This window comes from Poecilia formosa, unplaced genomic scaffold, assembly GCF_000485575.1.
Source record: "Poecilia formosa unplaced genomic scaffold, Poecilia_formosa-5.1.2 Scaffold2, whole genome shotgun sequence".
NCBI lineage: Eukaryota > Metazoa > Chordata > Actinopteri > Cyprinodontiformes > Poeciliidae > Poecilia > Poecilia formosa.
Window position 1 is genome coordinate 6,270,628 of NW_006799941.1, and position 17,351 is coordinate 6,287,978.

A 17,351-nucleotide genomic window follows, 5' to 3' on the forward strand; every position below is an offset into this window, starting at 1 on the left:
TTTCTAATTTTTTATCAGATTGCTTGATTAATCATAAGAATAATTGAAAGATTACTTGATTACTAAAATAACAGTTTACAACAGCACTATTTCCTCCAATCAACCAACCTCAGTTAAAAGGGTCATCACATCTCTGAAAGTGGGTTGACTATAAACATAAACAGGACGTGCCAATCCATCCCCAACAGATGCGATGCGCATTGCCTCCTTCAGCCTGTTCAGGACAAACAGGCGTCCCTGATCAGTGGAGCGCAGTTCAGGATCCAGGTATATTGAGGGGAAAAGGGCGGTGCTTTCATTCCACAGCCAGTTCAGTTGATGATTGCGCTCAATCTCAACAGCAGGACAAAGTCCTGTGTAACTTTCCATTTTCCCTTTGTAGTCATAGTTGTAACAGTCAGGAAACAGGTAGAAGCCCCACAGCTGATTCGGTCTCAAATTTTTACCCTGTCTCAGGGTCCCCTGCAGGAATTTACGAGCAGCAAGTTCAAATTCTTCTGTTGCAGCAGCCGTCAATTCCCCTGAAGACATTGTAGGGTACTTTTTGGTCACCAGCTCACGTGTTTTCTTTTTATAGACACTTTTGCCAGCCCAGTTTCGAACCCACAAGGGGCGCCATTCCCTCCAGTCAATAACAGACAGACCTTTTGCCTTGCGGTCTGGTATGTATGTGTCTAGATCCTTAGACATTTTTTCAAGGTGCTGAGAGAGAATGACACTTTGTGGAAGGCCCCCATTCACTGGTGCGTCTTCAGCTTCAGCTTCATAATAAGGATAAATCCCGAGGCGGTCCTTATAGAACAATGTGAGAGCCTGCCCAACAACGCCCTGAGCTGGGGATGACACTATGTCAAACTGGTCTAATGATAACTTAACACGTTCTTGTGTCTCACAGTCCTGAGTGGGAGCGTTCCAGACAAAGAGAACTGGCTTCTTGGGGTATAATGGCCAGCTTGTCTGCTTTGTGTCTGCTGAACCCAGGACTATCCATGATGTAAACAGAGCAAGGAGCAACCAGGACAGTCGGTCAACTGCAAAGTGGAAAGAGGGGAATACAGTCCTCATGGTGGTCCCTGCTCACCTTCACTCCTCTGTTTCCAAAAAAACACAAAAAGATGTAAAATTGACATACAACATTGAGACAGAAAAATCTATGTTCTCTATATTGTTTGACTGTCTAATGCTTTAAAAAACAAAATATATATATATATCTGAATTGGGTCACTTCAGGCTGCAGTGTGATCGCAACCTTTGCCAACTTAAGTTTGCTTCTTTCACAAAGAGTTTTCACTCAGTCATGTTTCTGCAAACACAATATGACAAATGATCATGGAGATGATGGCCTTGGTTTCTTACCATTTAAGATGTAAAGCAACGTTGAATCAGACACTGCATTGAATCGACCCGAGGGACAGCAGAACAAAACAGAAACAAAAAAAAACAAAAAAAACTGACCCAAACCTTTTTAAGAAATTAATGCTCAAATCAAAACATCTCAGTTCCATTTCCTGTTTCAAAAATAAACAAGTGTCCTCTAGTTTAAATCATGAATTATTAAACTGTAAATGTAATTAGAACACTAACTTTCAAAGTCTGTCCAGAAAACTGCATTAACTAAAAATGTATTGCCTATGAAATATTTTACTATTCCTAATAGGAATGTGCGATATTTATTTATTTGTTGTTGTTTTTTTTGCCTTAACATCCCAGTTGTTTCTGTGTTTGCACTATAGTTTTATATTTATTGAGATATAAATCCATATCACAATATCTATTGTGAAGCGTGGCGGTAACGATATGCATAACAATATTTTTTGGTATAAAATTTACAATAGAAATGAAAAACATCACATACTAATTGTATATTTGCAAACATTAAAACCTTTTTTAGGTTTCATTTTTAGATGGTAAAACAAAACAATAGCATTTCCTTCCTTTGCAGCACTGCAACAGGGAGATTCCAGTTGATATTTGCAGATTACAATTTCCTGCTCCTGGTCTGACTGTTTAACCCTCCGCAGTCTTAAGAGATGGGGTCACTGGGCCATTTAGACCCCATAAGTTTATTACTCTGTACACTGTCTGGTGGGGTCACGCTGTTCCTGTGTGCGCCTATACCTGTTTTTTTTTGTTTGTGATGGGACAACCTTTTCTTTAACAGATGAAGTCAGATGGATGGGTCCATTCCACCATGGATGATTGTGGATGAAGTTCTTGACACTCTGACCTCTGGAAGGTAAGTCAGCTGGGTTGTTTTTTCTGCTCCAGTGAAACCAAAGTTCAGGGATGGTGAGTTCTTGTATCTGTCACTCTGTTTGCTGTAAATGGCTTCTACTTCTGAGCTGGGCTGCATATCCAGTGCAGAACGATCATAGAATCTGTCCACATTTTGAGTTGACCCTTCAATGGCTTGAGAAGGTTGTTTCCCCAGCTTGCTCCAATTCAAGCTCCATTAAGCTTCAGTTGTGGCAGACATTGGCCTTCATGGAGATACTCTTGTTTTAGATGCAACAAAATGATGTTCTCTCTCATTTTCTTCATCCAGCAACTTTTCAAAGCACTCCTTCCATCTTCCTATAACACTTTTTGCACCTGTCAGTACAGTCCCATCTTGATCCCTAATCCCCCTAAAATGTTGGACATCCTTCCCATCTTCATCTCTGTCACCGTATGCCCTTTTGTTTGGTCCTAGCTAACTTTGTCTTCACATCGCTCCGTATCTCCCTGCACTCCTGGTGACTCTCTTCAGTCCTCTCTTCCAACTCACATCCTGCCTGTGGTGCATAGCCACCAACAACATTAAACATCACACCTTCAATTTCTAACTTCAGACTCATCAACCTTCCTGACACTCTTTTTACATTTCTGACAAACTCCTCCTTTAGGATGATCCACGTTATTTCTCTCCTCATCCAAAGATTGAACCTTGCTTCTAGGCTTTGAGCCCAGCTTTCCACCTGGTTTTCTGAACACATAATGTGATACTGGAAATATTTTTATAAAGCTCTTTGACTGATTACTCTGCATCTATATTCCATGTAATGTAATCTAGTTATAAGAATATGCACAACTTTATCTCAGCAAGAGAAAACCAAAGAAATCTTGACTCTGATCAATTAATTTTTTAATCCATCTGCCACATTTAGATGTTTCTAGAGTTCTAGAGATATTGAATTTAGGAAACAAGGGACAGATAGCTTGTCATGAAATCATAATTTTAATAATGAAATTCTCCAGCTTAAAATATGAACATGAAATGGTTAAGATAGTTTCTTGATTTTGCCAGATGCAATATATTAAAAAAACAGCAGTAAATCTTCGCAAAATAGATTTCATATTTCTAGTAAGTTTTATAAATACTGAGACAAAGCTGCTAATAAAACAGAGTGTTCAAAATCGTACTCATGCCTCTAAAATGATAAAACAGAAATGCTTAAGAAATGTACAATCATTTACCCATTTGTTTTTGGACAACATTCACAGTGGAAACAATTCAAACACGGAAAAATCATGGAGAAAACACCTAGAACAGCTCTCTACTGACATAAGGCTCACAGACTGAAATACACTAAGACACAACCTTTCACAAGTGGAAATACATGATGAAGCCTAATGTACCAAGAAAATAAGTACCGTATTTTTCGTACGTTACTTATTTTCCTAAGCTTTGAAACTTGTGGCTTATAGTCAGTGTAGCTTTTCTGTAGATTTTTCTTCAACCACCAGGGGGCTCTTTAGCAGGAAGTGAATCTTTGGAAGTCAAAATTGGAAATCAAAGAAGAAAGTGCTAATTTTCATTAAGAAGAAGCATGTGATAGCAGCAGGTACGACGGAGAAATGTTTTCAAACTCATATGATGTAGCTCTTAAGTTGAGGTCTATCGATCTGGCAGTACAGGAGGTAAATAGAGCCGCTGCAAGTAAGCTCACTGTTATCGAAACCCTTGTTCGGCTTTGGAGACAGACGGCTGCGTCCTTAATAAATCCAGCAGATTAATTAGGACCCTGCCCTCTGCTGCCCTCTGCTGGGCCCTTATGGAAAACCGGCTTATGTACGTTTCCAGTTTTTTTTATATTTTTTATTGAATCTGCGGCTTATAGTGTGGTGCGCTCTACAGTCCGCAAGTTTTAAAAATGGCTACATAAACAAAACACAGTTCTCTTGTTTAATTAGGCCCTAGCAGCGAAGTGCTGGCGAAGGCCTATTGAAATTGCAAGATTTCTCCATTATTTTTTTCCCCCGATTATTATTTTTTTCCGAATCTTTATGCATTTTTCCAGTTTTTAAGACTTTAATTGACCCATTAAGTTTACTATAAAATAAACACAGAAAGAATACTTTACAGAAAATACACACTGTAGTTTTAGTTCAATGTGTGCTGAAATGCAAACCTGTTACCATATAAACCTCTGAATCTCAGCACTGAACACCCACTGCTCCTGAAGTGATGCTTCCACAATGCAGTTTATTTTTGTTTTCAGGCCAGAAAACCAAAACTTTCCCTTTCGGTGCTGGCAGAGCCAGAGAATAGTTTGGTTTATTGGTTTCCTCAGTGAAACAGAGAGAGAAGTCCGAGTTGGAGAACAAAGCAGAGAGGCCACATCCTTAAAACAGATGTGGCACTACTCTGCTCTCTTTCTCTTTCTCCTTTTCCTCCTTTTCCTCTCCACTCACAGCCTTCACCCTTGGTCCCGTTGTAGCACTGGCACTTGAAGTGCTGACGGAAGGCCTTCAGCTCTGCTTGGCCTGGGGATCCCNTTTTTTCTGCTCCAGTGAAACCAAAGTTCAGGGATGGTGAGTTCTTGTATCTCAGTCACTCTGTTTGCAGTAAATGGCTTCTACTTCTGAGCTGGGCTGCATATCCATGGTAAAGCGATCATAGAATCTGTCCACATTTTGAGTTGACCTTTCAATGGCTTGAGAAGGTTCTTTCCCCGGCTTGCTCCAATTCGAGCTCCATTAAGCCTCAGTTGTGGCAGACATTGGCCTTCATGGAGATACTCTTGTTTTAGATCCCATAAAATGATGTTATCTCTCATTTTCTTGATTCAGCAACTTTTCAAAGCACTCCTTCCATCTTCCTATCACATTTTTTGCACCTGTCAGTACAGTCCCATCTTGATCCCTAATCCCCCTAACCTGTTGGACATCCTTCCCATCTTCATCTCTGTCACCGTATGCCCTTTTGTTTGGTCCTAGCTAACCTTGTCTTCACATCGCTCCGTATCTCCCTGCACTCCTGGTGACTCTCTTCAGTCCTCAGTTTGCCACCTCTTTGTCCTCTGTTCTACCTTTTTCCTTCTCACCCTCAGAATCATTCTACACATTACTAAAGATCTACCACAACCTTGCAGTCATTGAATTCTTTCAGATTGCATTGTCTACACAAGACGCATTTCGCCTGTGTGCTCCTCATGTACTTCACTGTGTTCCTTTCTCTTTTGGAAGAAAGTATTCGCTACAGCCATTCCTATCCTCTTTGCAAAGTTTACCACCATCTGTCCTTCTGTGTTCCTGTTCTGGATGCCACGTCTGCCTGTCACTTCCTCATCACCTCTGTTCCCTGCTCCAACAGGTCCATAGACATCTGCCCCTACCACCACTCTGGATATTCTGCATCTCTCCATCTAACTCACTCCAGAATTTCTTCTTCTCTTCTAACTCACATCCTGCCTGTGGTGCATAGCTACCAACAACATTAAACATCACAACTTCAACTTCTAACTTCAGACTCATCAACCTTCCTGACACTCTTTTTACATTTCTGACAAACTCCTCCTGTAAGATAATTCACATTATTTCTCTCCTCATCCAAAGATTGAACCTTGCTTCTAGGCTTTGAGCCCAGCTTTCCACCTGGTTTTCTGAACACATATGATACTGGAAAGATTTTTAATAAAGCTCTTTGACTGACTACTGTGCATCTATATTCCATGTAATGTAATCTAGTTATAAGAGCATGCACACATTTATCTTAGCAAAAGAAAACCAAAGAAATCTTGACTCTGATCAATTAAGTTTTTAAGGAATCCATCTGCCACATTTAAATGTTTCTAGAGTTCTAGAGATATTGTATTTAGGAAACAAGGGACAGATAGCTTGTCATGAAATCATAATTTTAATAATGAAATTCTCCAGCTCAAAATATGAACATGAAATGGTTAAGATAGTTTCTTGATTTTTCCAGATGCAATATATTAAAAAAAACAGTAGTAAATCTTCGCAAAATAGATTTCATATTTCTAGTAAGTTTTATAAATACTGAGACAAAGCCGCTAATACAACAGAGTGTTCAAAATCATACTCATGCCTCTAAAATGATAAAACAGAAATGCTTAAGAAATGTACAACAATCATTTACCCATTTGTTTTTGGACAACATTCACAGTGGAAAACAATTCAAACATGGAAAAATCATGGAGAAAACACCTAGTACAGCTCTCTACTGACATAAGGCTAACAGACCGAAATACACTAAGACACAACCATTCACAAGTGGAAATACATGATGAAGCCTAATGTACCAAGAAAATAAGCATTTAAAGTGCAGGTTTTAAAAATGGCTACATAAACAAAACACAGTTGTTTTGTTTAATTGAAATCTGAAAGTGTTCAGTCAGCCAATCTCCTTTAATCAAATGGACTTTTGAAACACATTTTGAAATTGGGTTTAAAGATGAAAAATCAACTGAGATAAATAAAAAAAGACTGCAAAACTAAGTGACCTTTGAATTTCTCTTTGAAACAAAATAAATTAAAAATAGTCCAAAAATATTGATATCATGTTTTCATTCTAAAAGCTAAAAGTTTTGATGAGGAAACTAAAAACTATAAAAATCAGAAGTGACATTAGTTGAATGCCATGGTCCAACATTTGTGGCATAACTTGTCAGTTAATATAAGTGTAAAATAATTTATTGTAATAATCCAAAATAATCTTTTCATTGAACATTGTTCAAATTAAATACATTTGAATCTGCATTCCAATTAGGCTTTTTTCTGATTAAAATTACGTTGTGAAAACAACAAAAACGGATATTGAACATTTCTTTTTATAAAGCCAACATTTCTCTTTTAAAATGTTTTTTTGTTTTGGTATGATGTAGTATTCTAATATGAAATATTGCTATATAGTGTATTAAATGCTAAATATCCAAATGTTTGGATATTATTCCAATTCATTCATTGACTGTAAACAACATTAAGACATTAATGTAATTCATAAACTGTACAATATCGGGTATCAAGCTGAATGTCACTGAAAAAAAAACAAGAAATTTAACACAAAATGCAGCTGTAAGAGGAGCATTTTCTAGCCATGTTAAGGCACAAATCTGTAATGAAACAGGAAGGTCCAGCTACACTGTTTCTTTAAGGGTAAAAGAGGTTTAAGATGTCAAGACTGGTATAATATTTTAAATGTTGTTTAAGGCTCCATTACAACTTAAAGGTTGATTCTTAAACACGACAGATCAAGGCTACATCAAGTCCTTCCCTGCAATAAAAAATTTATGATACATCTAAAGTTTCAACGATGTATGCAGTGAAATATAAATCCATGTTCCCAGTTTTTAAGGTTTTAATTGACCCATTATGTTTACTATAAAATAAATACAAAAAGAATACTTTCCAGAAAACACACACTGTAGTTTTAGTTCAATGTGTGCTGAAATGCAAACCTGTTACCATATAAACCTCTGAATCCAAGCACTGAACACCCACTGCTCCTGAAGTGATGCTTCCACAACGCAGTTAATTTCTGTTTTCAGGCCAGAAAACCAAAACTTTCCCTTTTGGTGCTGGCAGAGCCAGAGAATAGTTTGGTTTCTTGGTTTCCTCAATGAAGGAGAGAGAGAAGTCCGAGTGGGAGCAGAAAGCAGAGAGGCCACATCCCTAAAACAGAGGTGGCTCTATTCTGCCCTCTTGCTCTCTGCTCACAGCCTTCACCCCTGTACCCATTGTAGCACTGGCACTTGAAGTGCTGACGGAAGGCCTTCAGCTCTGCTTGGCCTGGGGATCCCATGACCTTCAGCTTTCCGCTCTGACTTACGATCTTGTGAGTGGAGGGGCTGAGGTGCAGAAACACGGCGCTGTCCGGTGCTCGGCGAAGACAGCGACCGTGAAATTTGCACAATTTTTGGCTGCACTGCTCTGCTGCTGTGGTCACATTGAGGAGGTACCGGCCCAGCGATCCCAGCAGATAGTTATTCAAGTCAGAACAGCTGGTCTGCAGCACAGAGGATAGATATTAACTTAAAAATACATAACAGCAGCATATGCAACATGAGAGGACTAGGGAAAGTAATTCTCTTACACTACTTGCGTAGGAGGTGTCCCCCCAGAAGATCACTCCTGCAGCTCCCAATGCAACGCTCTCGCCAATGGTGGAGACCAAATCTTTCTGCAAAGGATGTATATGAATACTTTAGTTGTATAAGATGTATTATAGAGAATCTGAGCTCTAGTTACATATAGAGCTGCAGGTTCCATATGTAACTACAACCCACAGTTAAATACATGATGTTTAATGCCATATAAAAAGTAGCTATTTTATGGCCAAAAACATGAAAAATAATTATCATGGTTTAAATGAATGCATTGGAAAAAAATAATCTGGTGAAGGGTTACTCTTGAAATCCACACCAAATTTAGCTTTCTTATAGTAAAGTCCAACCTTAATGAGCTAACTGCAAATATAAAATGTTACGGGCAACTTTAAACATCAACTCCAAACTATTTGTCTTTTTTTAATTAAAAATATTTCAGTGATTGCCCTCCCTCACACACAAAGCCTTGGTTCAAATTAGGGCTGGGGGATATGAGGAAAATCTAATATCCTGATATATTTTTTGCTATACCACCGGACACGATATATATCACGATGTTCTTAACTGAACTCCAATGTTATTTTAAACTAGACTCCTTGCAGCATGATGTCACCCATGTAAGTTCCTGCCCCCATTTCCCTGCTAGACTTAAATGTAAGCTCATATAAAAAGGGAAGCAGTGTTTTGCTATGAACTCTCTACACTATAACTAGATAACAAGGTGAGAAATAAGTTTTAGCTAAGAAAAAAATAGCGAGGGAGAGGGAAGTAGGTCAGTTATGCTTGACTTTTGATGTGCTGTGGAATAAGGTGTGTTTTGGGTCATCTTCAAAATAAAAAAGGCGACCTACAGACAAACTGACAGATTATCAGTAAAGCAAGTGTTTAAATTAGCTAATCAACCACCGCTGTGTTAGCTTGGCTAATAGGAGCGGTGGCTAATATACCACAGTGATCACTTACTAATAAAAGCAAAATACACATCAAGTCTAAAAGCATAAAACTGTAACAAACTGAATGTTCTGCTCTATGTGGGGGTAATGTTTGAATGTTTTTGGTGCCGAATCCTGATACATAAAGTTGCGTTGTTGTCAGTTGCTATGGCAACAACAACGAGTCTACGTGTATCGTAAAGCCGACACGAGAGCGAGAAGAAAAAAAAAAGAATGAGTAGTTTTGAGTTATTTTTCTTATTGCATAGCACTAAATGAATCCTACCTACATCTCCAGGTTTCACTTTAAAGGACTAGTTCTACCGCGGCAGCGAGGCTGTGAACGGCATTGCAGTTGGGGGTGGGGGAATAAATTTGTGGTGCAACCTTCTGTGGCAATATTTTTACATGTATTGCAAAGTACCTAATTTTGCTCGACATCCTCCATATAAAATCCAAACCACTGCCAAATTATTAATAAAGCGCCGTTTCTCTTCGGAACTAAACTAGTTCATCTGATTCCTCTTCAGTTACAGTCTCATTCACGGTTCGCCTCAAACTCTCGCTGTAACCATGTTTGTTTTCTCCGCGCAGCGTGATTGGTAGAAAATGTTCAGGTTGGGAGGGGCGAGGGACTAGTGATGCATTCATAGGNAATGCAACGCTCTCGCCAATGGTGGAGACCAAATCTTTCTGCAAAGGATGTATATGAATACTTTAGTTGTATAAGATGTATTATAGAGAATCTGAACTCGTTACATATAGAGCTGTGAACTCTATAACGCCCACAGTTTAATATATGATTTTAAATACTGTATAAGCAATAATAGCTATTTTATGGCCAAGAACATGAAAAAAAAACATGAGTAATTATCATGTTTTAGATCAATGCATTGGAAAAAAAAGTAATCAGGTGAAGGTATCTTGTTAAACGTTTTTGGTTAACTTATCACAATCAATATGTTACTTTGAGTTCCCACCAAATTAACTTAATTACATATAAAATGTCTGAACAACAGGAGCGGATTGGAACAGAAGCTAAATTCTTTGACGTGCACACACCTGGCCAGTAAACTTCATTCAGCAGGTGTAAACTAACTATTTAACTCTTCAATGGGATCTGAGCTAAACTATAAGTTTTTTTTAATCAACAGACTGCTGGACTTCACCAGGTGACAGTTACTTCTTTACCATTTCATATGTTTTCACATTCTCCCTCATAGCATCAATTTATATCCCCACGGGGCGTTTTGTTGAATTAGCAAGGAAGTAAATGGACTCAGAGCTGAACTCTGTAGATACCAATGAGGTTTCATATTTTTGAACGTTCAGCCTCAGTTTGTCATGTAGCATGGTGTATTTAAACGAGCAGGCAAACTTTTGGAAATCTCATTTTAGGTAAGAAACGTCTTTCTCTAGAAATGCACACCAAACTTAGGTTTTTTTAATATAAAGCCCAACCTTAATGAGCTAACTGCAAATATAAAATGTTACGGACAACTTTAAACATCAACTCCAAACTTTTTGTCTTTTTTAAATAAAAATATTTCAGTGATTACCCTAGTTCAAATTATAAATAATCATGATAGAAAAGTAAAAATAAAATATTTTTGAACTTTGGNTGAGGGTCATATGGTCGTAAGGGGTTAAAAAGGGATTTCTTAGGCCTGAGTTTTCCCACTAAACCACAGTTTGAGCCATTATCCACAAATGGAGAAAACATGGAACAGCGGTGAACCTTCCCACCACTGTTGATCTGCCAACCAAAATTGCTGCTACATCAAAAAATATATAGAGACGGGGAACAAATGGGAAACATGGGAAAGTTCCAAGACCAAATCCACAGGTGACCAAAAAGAACACACAGACATGTTTCACTTCCACTAGAAAGCATCCAGATGTCTTTGAAGTCTTTGACTGTGGTATAACCTTAAACAGGTTGTCTTTGTGACTGAATAAAAACACTTTTGCAGAAAAGAAAGGGGTTAAAACTCACAGGGAAAAAAAGACTGATTGCCAGTTATATATACTTGATGGCACCAGGTTTTAGGTTTAAGAAGATTTACTTTTCCTATATTAAATCTAATTGACTTACATTCCAATGAATAGCTGAAAACATCATTGTTGTACAGCATCTTTGTTTTTGAGCAGGTGGTCTTCATTTGATATTTGTTTAAAAGTTGATTTTACATAATACTGTTCCCTTTAACCTTTTAACACATTTCAGTGTGAAATTTAAAAAAACAAAGACAGAAGTATTTTATTTTACTTTATTTTTATTTTATTTTTTTTTACAAAACTGTCTAGTTTTTTTTTCTGTTAGCTATCTCTGGCAATTCCAAAATCTTATGGGACAAATATATTGATACAGGTGCATCTCACAAATGTAAAAAAATAATCAAAAAGTTCATTTACTTCATATATTTAATTAAAAAGCTGAAATTGTTGATTATTTAGATTTATTACACACAGATTTATATATTTCCATTAGTTATATTTGTTAATTTATGTTTTGATGGTTTACAACGTAAAAAACAGTTTATCAAAAATATCACACATTTACAAAAAGTAGTTTTAGTAGAAAAATGCTACGTTATTGACCAGAGAATTACAGGGAGGACTGCTGATTTGACAGTTGTCCAATAGGAAGTCATTGACTGCCTTCACAAGGAGAGCGCAAGTCATAAAAGGTCATTGCTAAAGTTGCTGTCTGCTCACAGAGGACTCAGAATGAAATTAGTTTGTATGACTGCCTAAAGACCCTGACTGTAGATCTAACTAGATAATTTGAAGTGAAGTCATGATCATGTGTCTTACCAGCAACACGTTCCCCTTTAAGCCTCTGAAGAAACTCAGTCAAGATGAATAGTTGTTTACTTTCTACAGCAGATAAATACAGTTGAAGCTGCTCTGTCAAAAAGCAAGTCCTTCTGCCCTGAAGCCCTTCACCATGCTGTTTAAATACTCAGGAAACTCCTCCTCTCTTTGACCTCTACAAACACATGCAAAAGAAAAATATAACATCATTACTTACATTTCACTTTTAGCCATAGGTGAAAGTAAGTCCATCCTTGATTCGTACTTTACTTATGATGACATTCTAGAAAAGTAATCTTTAGTCTTAAATTAGAGGGACATTTATAAAGATGATTACCTCATGCATGTCATACCAATGAATCATTGGGTGTTTAGCATTTTTCATGCCCTCCCTTTGTATTTTGGTAAATCAATATCAGTGCAGTGAGTTTTGTTTGGGTTATCTGAGATCATGTTGGCTTAATTTTATAGTAAATAATAATTAAAAAAAACCAGAGCATTATTTTAGACTATTTTCCAGGAGATGCATGCTAAGCTACTTTATTTAGGAGAGGTTAAGCTTTTGTTATACCATTAATAAAAGTTGCACTTTACTTCCTGTGAGAGAGCCTCTATCTGAATCATTTAGAGAGACATGATTTTCAATTAAATTTGATCAGGTATAAGTGGTATTTAATGTCCATCTGTATTTTGTACCCCTTGGGTATTTTTATTCATTTATTTTTTGTCAAGGAATAGAAGTCTCAAATATCCATACCAGCTTAGTTACACAGCATGGAGACAAATTGAAATCAAAGTCTTTTTACAGATTCTCAGTTGGTTTTGATTGGGCCATAAAATAAGATTACACTTTTATCCAAGCCACTGAATCGTAACTCTGCTTGTGTGTTTCCACACCTTTGTAGACCTGCCATATTCCTTGATCTGGATGAGGCTGTTTGTTCTCTAATGTTCTCTAACAAACCTCTTGGGGGTAAGAAGGCCATGAAAACAAATGTATATCACACTTTTTTAGAATATACATTTGTGAAAAGAAAAGAAGTAACACTATATAATCTTTTAGTATACACTGATTTGTGTTGGTCTAGCTCACAAAATCCCAATTAAAAAAACCATATAGGTTTGTGACTGTAAAGCAACAAAGTGGGGAAAAGTTCAGGAGCTGTGAATACTTCTGCAAGGCCATTTCATTTATTTATTTTTATTATCGGAGCAATATTAAATAGGTTGAGAAAGGCTTGATTCGTCTTCATTTGAGTCCAACTTGAAGAAAACGTGGATAAGACTCAGTTGATTTTTATAATTTTTCAGGTACATGAGCTCAGAATCTCTCTATGAGTGGATGCTTTCAAATCAAACCCATTCCTCAGACGTCCATACGTTGGTCAGCAAAGCCAGGGCGGGTGGTTTCCCAAGCCATTTTTAATGAAAAGAAAACTCTGTTATTTCAGCTGTCAGAAAATAAACAAGGAAGCATAATTGCACCCTCACATCTTCCCCAAGTCATAAAGTCACAATCACCCAATATCAGTGAATAAAGCAAAAGGCTCACGCAAAGTAAGATCAGTCCAAAGAATTAACTACGTGAAGTGTATCTTGGCAAAGATCTCTTCTTTTCTTTTAGGGAGAGCAATATCAGCTGCAGCTTTGTAGAAGTCCCTTTCCCACACCGAGCACAGGAGGCCTGAAGTTCCCTCTTAAATTCATCCAGACCTTGTTAGCAGAAGCTTATGCACACAGTGGTTTACCTCAGCAATTTCCCCCTTCAGCTGGAGGTCAAAAGTGTTGTTTTCACTGCAGGTCCAGCTTGTTGATTGTTTTAAACCCATTTCCAAAAATGCTGAGTTCTGTTGTTATAAATCCTTGACAATAACTTCTGCAAAGTTAGCCAGATTTACTACTGGGCCAAAGAAAAACTAACCACATGGATTATACTACACATAATGATGTTTATTTGAACTTTTGTGAAAAAGTGCATTAAAGGTTTTTAGTGCAAAAAGATATTTGTCTGCTCCCAGTGGAAATGACTGTTAAGTAAATATGTTGTAATGTTTAACCGTTTGAACATGAGTATAGATGTGCGTCTCAAAAAATTAGATCATCGGGAAGCTTATTTCAGTAATTAAATTCAGAAATGATCTATTTATCTATCTATCTNCTCTCGCTGTAACCATGTTTGTTTTCTCCGCGCAGCGTGATTGGTAGAAAATGTTCAGGTTGGGAGGGGCGAGGGACTAGTGATGCATTCATAGGGGGTCGGATAAACCATACTCGAAGTGAATTTGTCGGCGAAAGTTTATTATTTGAACGACAATTTATACTGCATAGTTGCAATATAGCCATTTTAACTATCGTAAATTGAAAATATTTCGATACATCGCCCAGCCCTGGTTCAAATTATAAATGACTACTCATGATAGAATAGTAAAAATAAAGTCTTTTTGAATGTTGGTAATTGTAGGAAACAACAAAAATCTGTATCTGGTAGGTCATACTTTTACAAAAAGTGTAACTCCTTCTGGAGCTGCTGCCTAGTGGAAGAGCGCGGCGGGTGTATTTATATGGGTGGAGCAGAGACATATGTAGACGGAACATATCAGCTGCTTTAGCTAATGCTTAGTGTAGGTTTACGGACGAACTGGAAAATAAGTTTCTATGTATGTGACAAAGGTGCCACACAGAGAAATTGACACAAAAGCTATAAATGTCTTGGGAAAGTGAGAGTTAATCTATTAAACTGACTGAATATCAGTATTTAACTAAAAACTGAAGTACAAACATTTTTTATGTTTCTTTATGATCCTGCTCCTTTATTATTAAATTGAAAATAATTCAAAAATGTTTGTATAATTGTCATCCAGGTGAACTTAAAAAGTGAGGTGCTACTGTTGCAGGCTAATTTCTATGCTACAGAAAAGTAATTGTTAAGGCTGCACAAATATGAAAATGTGGGATGACGTGAATGTCCGATATTATTACTGCGAGTACGACAGTATTTAATTTTCTCAAATTTTTCATCGGATTACTTGATTAATCATAAGAATAATTGAAAGATTACTGGATTACTAATATAGCAGTTCCCAACAGCACTATTTCCTGCAATCAACCAACCTCAGTTAAAAGGGTCATCTCACTATTGTAAGTGGGTCGGGTATAAACAAAAACAGGACGTGCCAATCCATCCCCAACAGATGCAAGGCGCATTGCCTCCTTCAGCCTGTTCTGGACAAACAGGCGTCCATGATTAGTGGAATTCAGTACAGAACCCATATATATGGAGGGAAAAAGGGCGGTGCATTCAATCCACAGCCAGTTCAGTTGATCATTGCGCTCAATCTCAACAGCAGGACAACGTCCTGTGTAGTTTTTCAGCCCCCCTTTGTAGTCATGGTTGTAACAATCAGGAAACAGGTAGAAGCCCCACAGCTGATTCGGTCTCAAATTTTTAGCCTGTCTCAGGGTCTCCAGCATGAATTTGCGAGCCGAAAGTTCAAATTCTTGTTTTGCAACAGTCCCCACTTGCTCTGGAGTCCACTTAGGGTTCTTTTCGGCCACCAGTTCACGTGATTTCCTTCTATAGACATCTTTGGCATCCCAGTTTCGGATCCACAAGGGGCGCCATTCCTCCCAGTCAATGACAGACAGACCTTTAGCCTGGTGGTCTGGTATATATTTGTCAAGACCCTGAGGCATCCTTTCATAGTGCTGAGAGAGACTGACACGTTGTGGAATGCCCCCATTCACTTCTGTGCCTTCAGCATCATAATAGGGATAAAGCCCAAGACGTTCCTTATAGAACATTGTGAGATTCTGCCGGACAAAGCCCTCATTGGGGGTTGCCACTATGTCAAACTGGTCTAATGATAACGTAACACCTCGTCGTGTCCCACACTCCTGAGTGGGAGCGTTCCACACAAGAAGAACTGGCTTCTGGGAGTATAATGGCCATCTTGTCTGCTTTGTGTCTGCTGAACCCAGGGCTATCCATGATGTAAACAGAGCAAGGAGCAACCAGGACAGTCGGTCAACTGCAGAGAGGAAAGAGGGGAATACAGTCTCCATGGTGGTCCCTGCTCACCTTCACTCCTCTGTTTCCAAAAGACACAAAGAAAAGCTGGAAAATTAGTATAAAACGCATTTATACAGAGAAATCTTTATTCTGAATTCAACTACATTAAACCAACTATATTATGCATAAAATCGGGTGTTGTTGTACTAAGCCAACCAAATTTACTAGAATAATTCTAAAATGTTAAAAGTCGACCAAATTTCCACCATTCATTCGGCTTCCTTATAAATGTAAAACTTCCTCTACGTTGTTGGCAGAATTAGCAGACCGCTAACAGCTCACTTAGCCACATTAGCTCAAAGTTTCATTGAAACTAACAGCTTCGATGCTAACTTAGCTAACGGGTTTTCTTCCTCCTTACTTCACACTGACCTGCTCTGTTCATCTAGTCCAACCATGAAACCGTCTGTTAAGTTAGTTTTCCACCTCCCAGCCATGTGAGAAGCAGCGGGCATAGTCCGTTTAAGCCATTTGAAGGAAACACATAAAAGTCAGCCAGAGAAATGAGGACAAGAGGGATGGGGAGAGACTGTAAACGTTGAGCAACAACAGACCCGCATATGTAGCTGCTTTCGGTGTGGGGGGGGGTTCCGATTTCATTTAAAGTTGTTTTTATTAAGTACACAATTTATCTATTAAATATATGTTTTAAGCTTTAAACTAATGTAATTATACTACAGTTTTTTCTAAGTATTAATATACGGATGAAACTGGATTCTAGTGAGAGCACAGCACCCCACTACCCCCCGAATCAAAAATATTTGGTTTGTTCCATTTGCTGCCTCAGAAGCAGGTTTCCCTGTTACATTCCTAGGCCAGTTTCAACAAAAAGTGGTTTTTGCTTGCTGTTTTTAACACGTCACCAAAACTGGTTTCTCCTTGTTGACTTTATTTATTTAAATTTTTTAAACAAAGCATATGAATAAGCTACAATACGGTTGACATTCATTTTATTTTATTTCCCCTTCTGAAACAAGAGTCTGCAGCTATGGCTCTATAGTCTTCCAATGAGGGTCATATGGTCGTAAGGGGTTAAAAAGGGATTTCTTAGGCCTGAGTTTTCCCACTAAACCACAGTTTGAGCCATTATCCACAAATGGAGAAAACATGGAACAGCGGTGAACCTTCCCACCACTGTTGATCTGCCAACCAAAATTGCTGCTACATCAAAAAATATATAGAGACTGGAAACAAATGGGAAACATG

The 17,351-nt window shown here is 37.9% G+C and overlaps 2 protein-coding genes across 4 annotated transcripts in view; both read right to left on the bottom strand.

Annotated features, from left to right (window-relative positions):
- LOC103138462 (hyaluronidase-1-like) overlaps positions 1 to 1,474 on the bottom strand; it is a 5,320-nt gene extending 3,846 nt beyond the window's left edge. Inside the window, exons 1-2 of the mRNA XM_016671661.1 lie at positions 1,357 to 1,474; positions 109 to 1,091 (exon numbers count right to left, since the gene is read on the bottom strand). Of these exons, the coding sequence (XP_016527147.1) occupies positions 109 to 1,065 (957 nt within the window). The 5' untranslated portion in view covers positions 1,066 to 1,091; positions 1,357 to 1,474. The remainder of the gene's footprint in view (positions 1 to 108; positions 1,092 to 1,356) is intronic.
- A 2,971-nt stretch (positions 1,475 to 4,445) lies between these two features.
- Positions 4,446 to 16,696, bottom strand: LOC103137977 (hyaluronidase-2-like). Of its 3 annotated transcripts, none has more exons than XM_016671665.1 (5): positions 16,518 to 16,694; positions 15,188 to 16,164; positions 8,315 to 8,401; positions 8,011 to 8,227; positions 4,446 to 4,746 (listed from the first exon to the last, which is right to left on the bottom strand). In XM_016671665.1, exons 2-5 carry the CDS (start codon positions 16,136 to 16,138, stop codon positions 4,550 to 4,552), a joined length of 1,452 nt encoding a protein of 483 aa, XP_016527151.1. In that variant the 5' UTR covers positions 16,139 to 16,164; positions 16,518 to 16,694; the 3' UTR covers positions 4,446 to 4,549. The 3 variants fall into 3 exon arrangements, with proteins under 3 accessions (XP_016527151.1, XP_016527159.1, XP_007552085.1); XM_016671673.1 differs by having other exon boundaries at positions 4,446 to 4,691; positions 7,956 to 8,227; XM_007552023.2 differs by lacking the exon at positions 4,446 to 4,746 and having other exon boundaries at positions 7,388 to 8,227; positions 16,518 to 16,696.
- Between the last annotated feature and the right edge of the window lie 655 nt (positions 16,697 to 17,351).

Excerpts from the sequence above, each read along its gene's own strand:
- LOC103137977 (XM_016671665.1), bottom strand. The coding sequence starts at position 16,138 with ATGGAGACTGTATTCCCCTCTTTCCTCTCTGCAGTTGACCGACTGTCC. Across the intron at positions 8,402-15,187 it reads AGATGACCCTTTTAACTGAG|AAAGATTTGGTCTCCACCAT; the intron begins GTTGGTTGATTG and ends CATCCTTTGCAG. Across the intron at positions 8,228-8,314 it reads ACACCTCCTACGCAAGTAGT|ACCAGCTGTTCTGACTTGAA; the intron begins GTAAGAGAATTA and ends TCTGTGCTGCAG.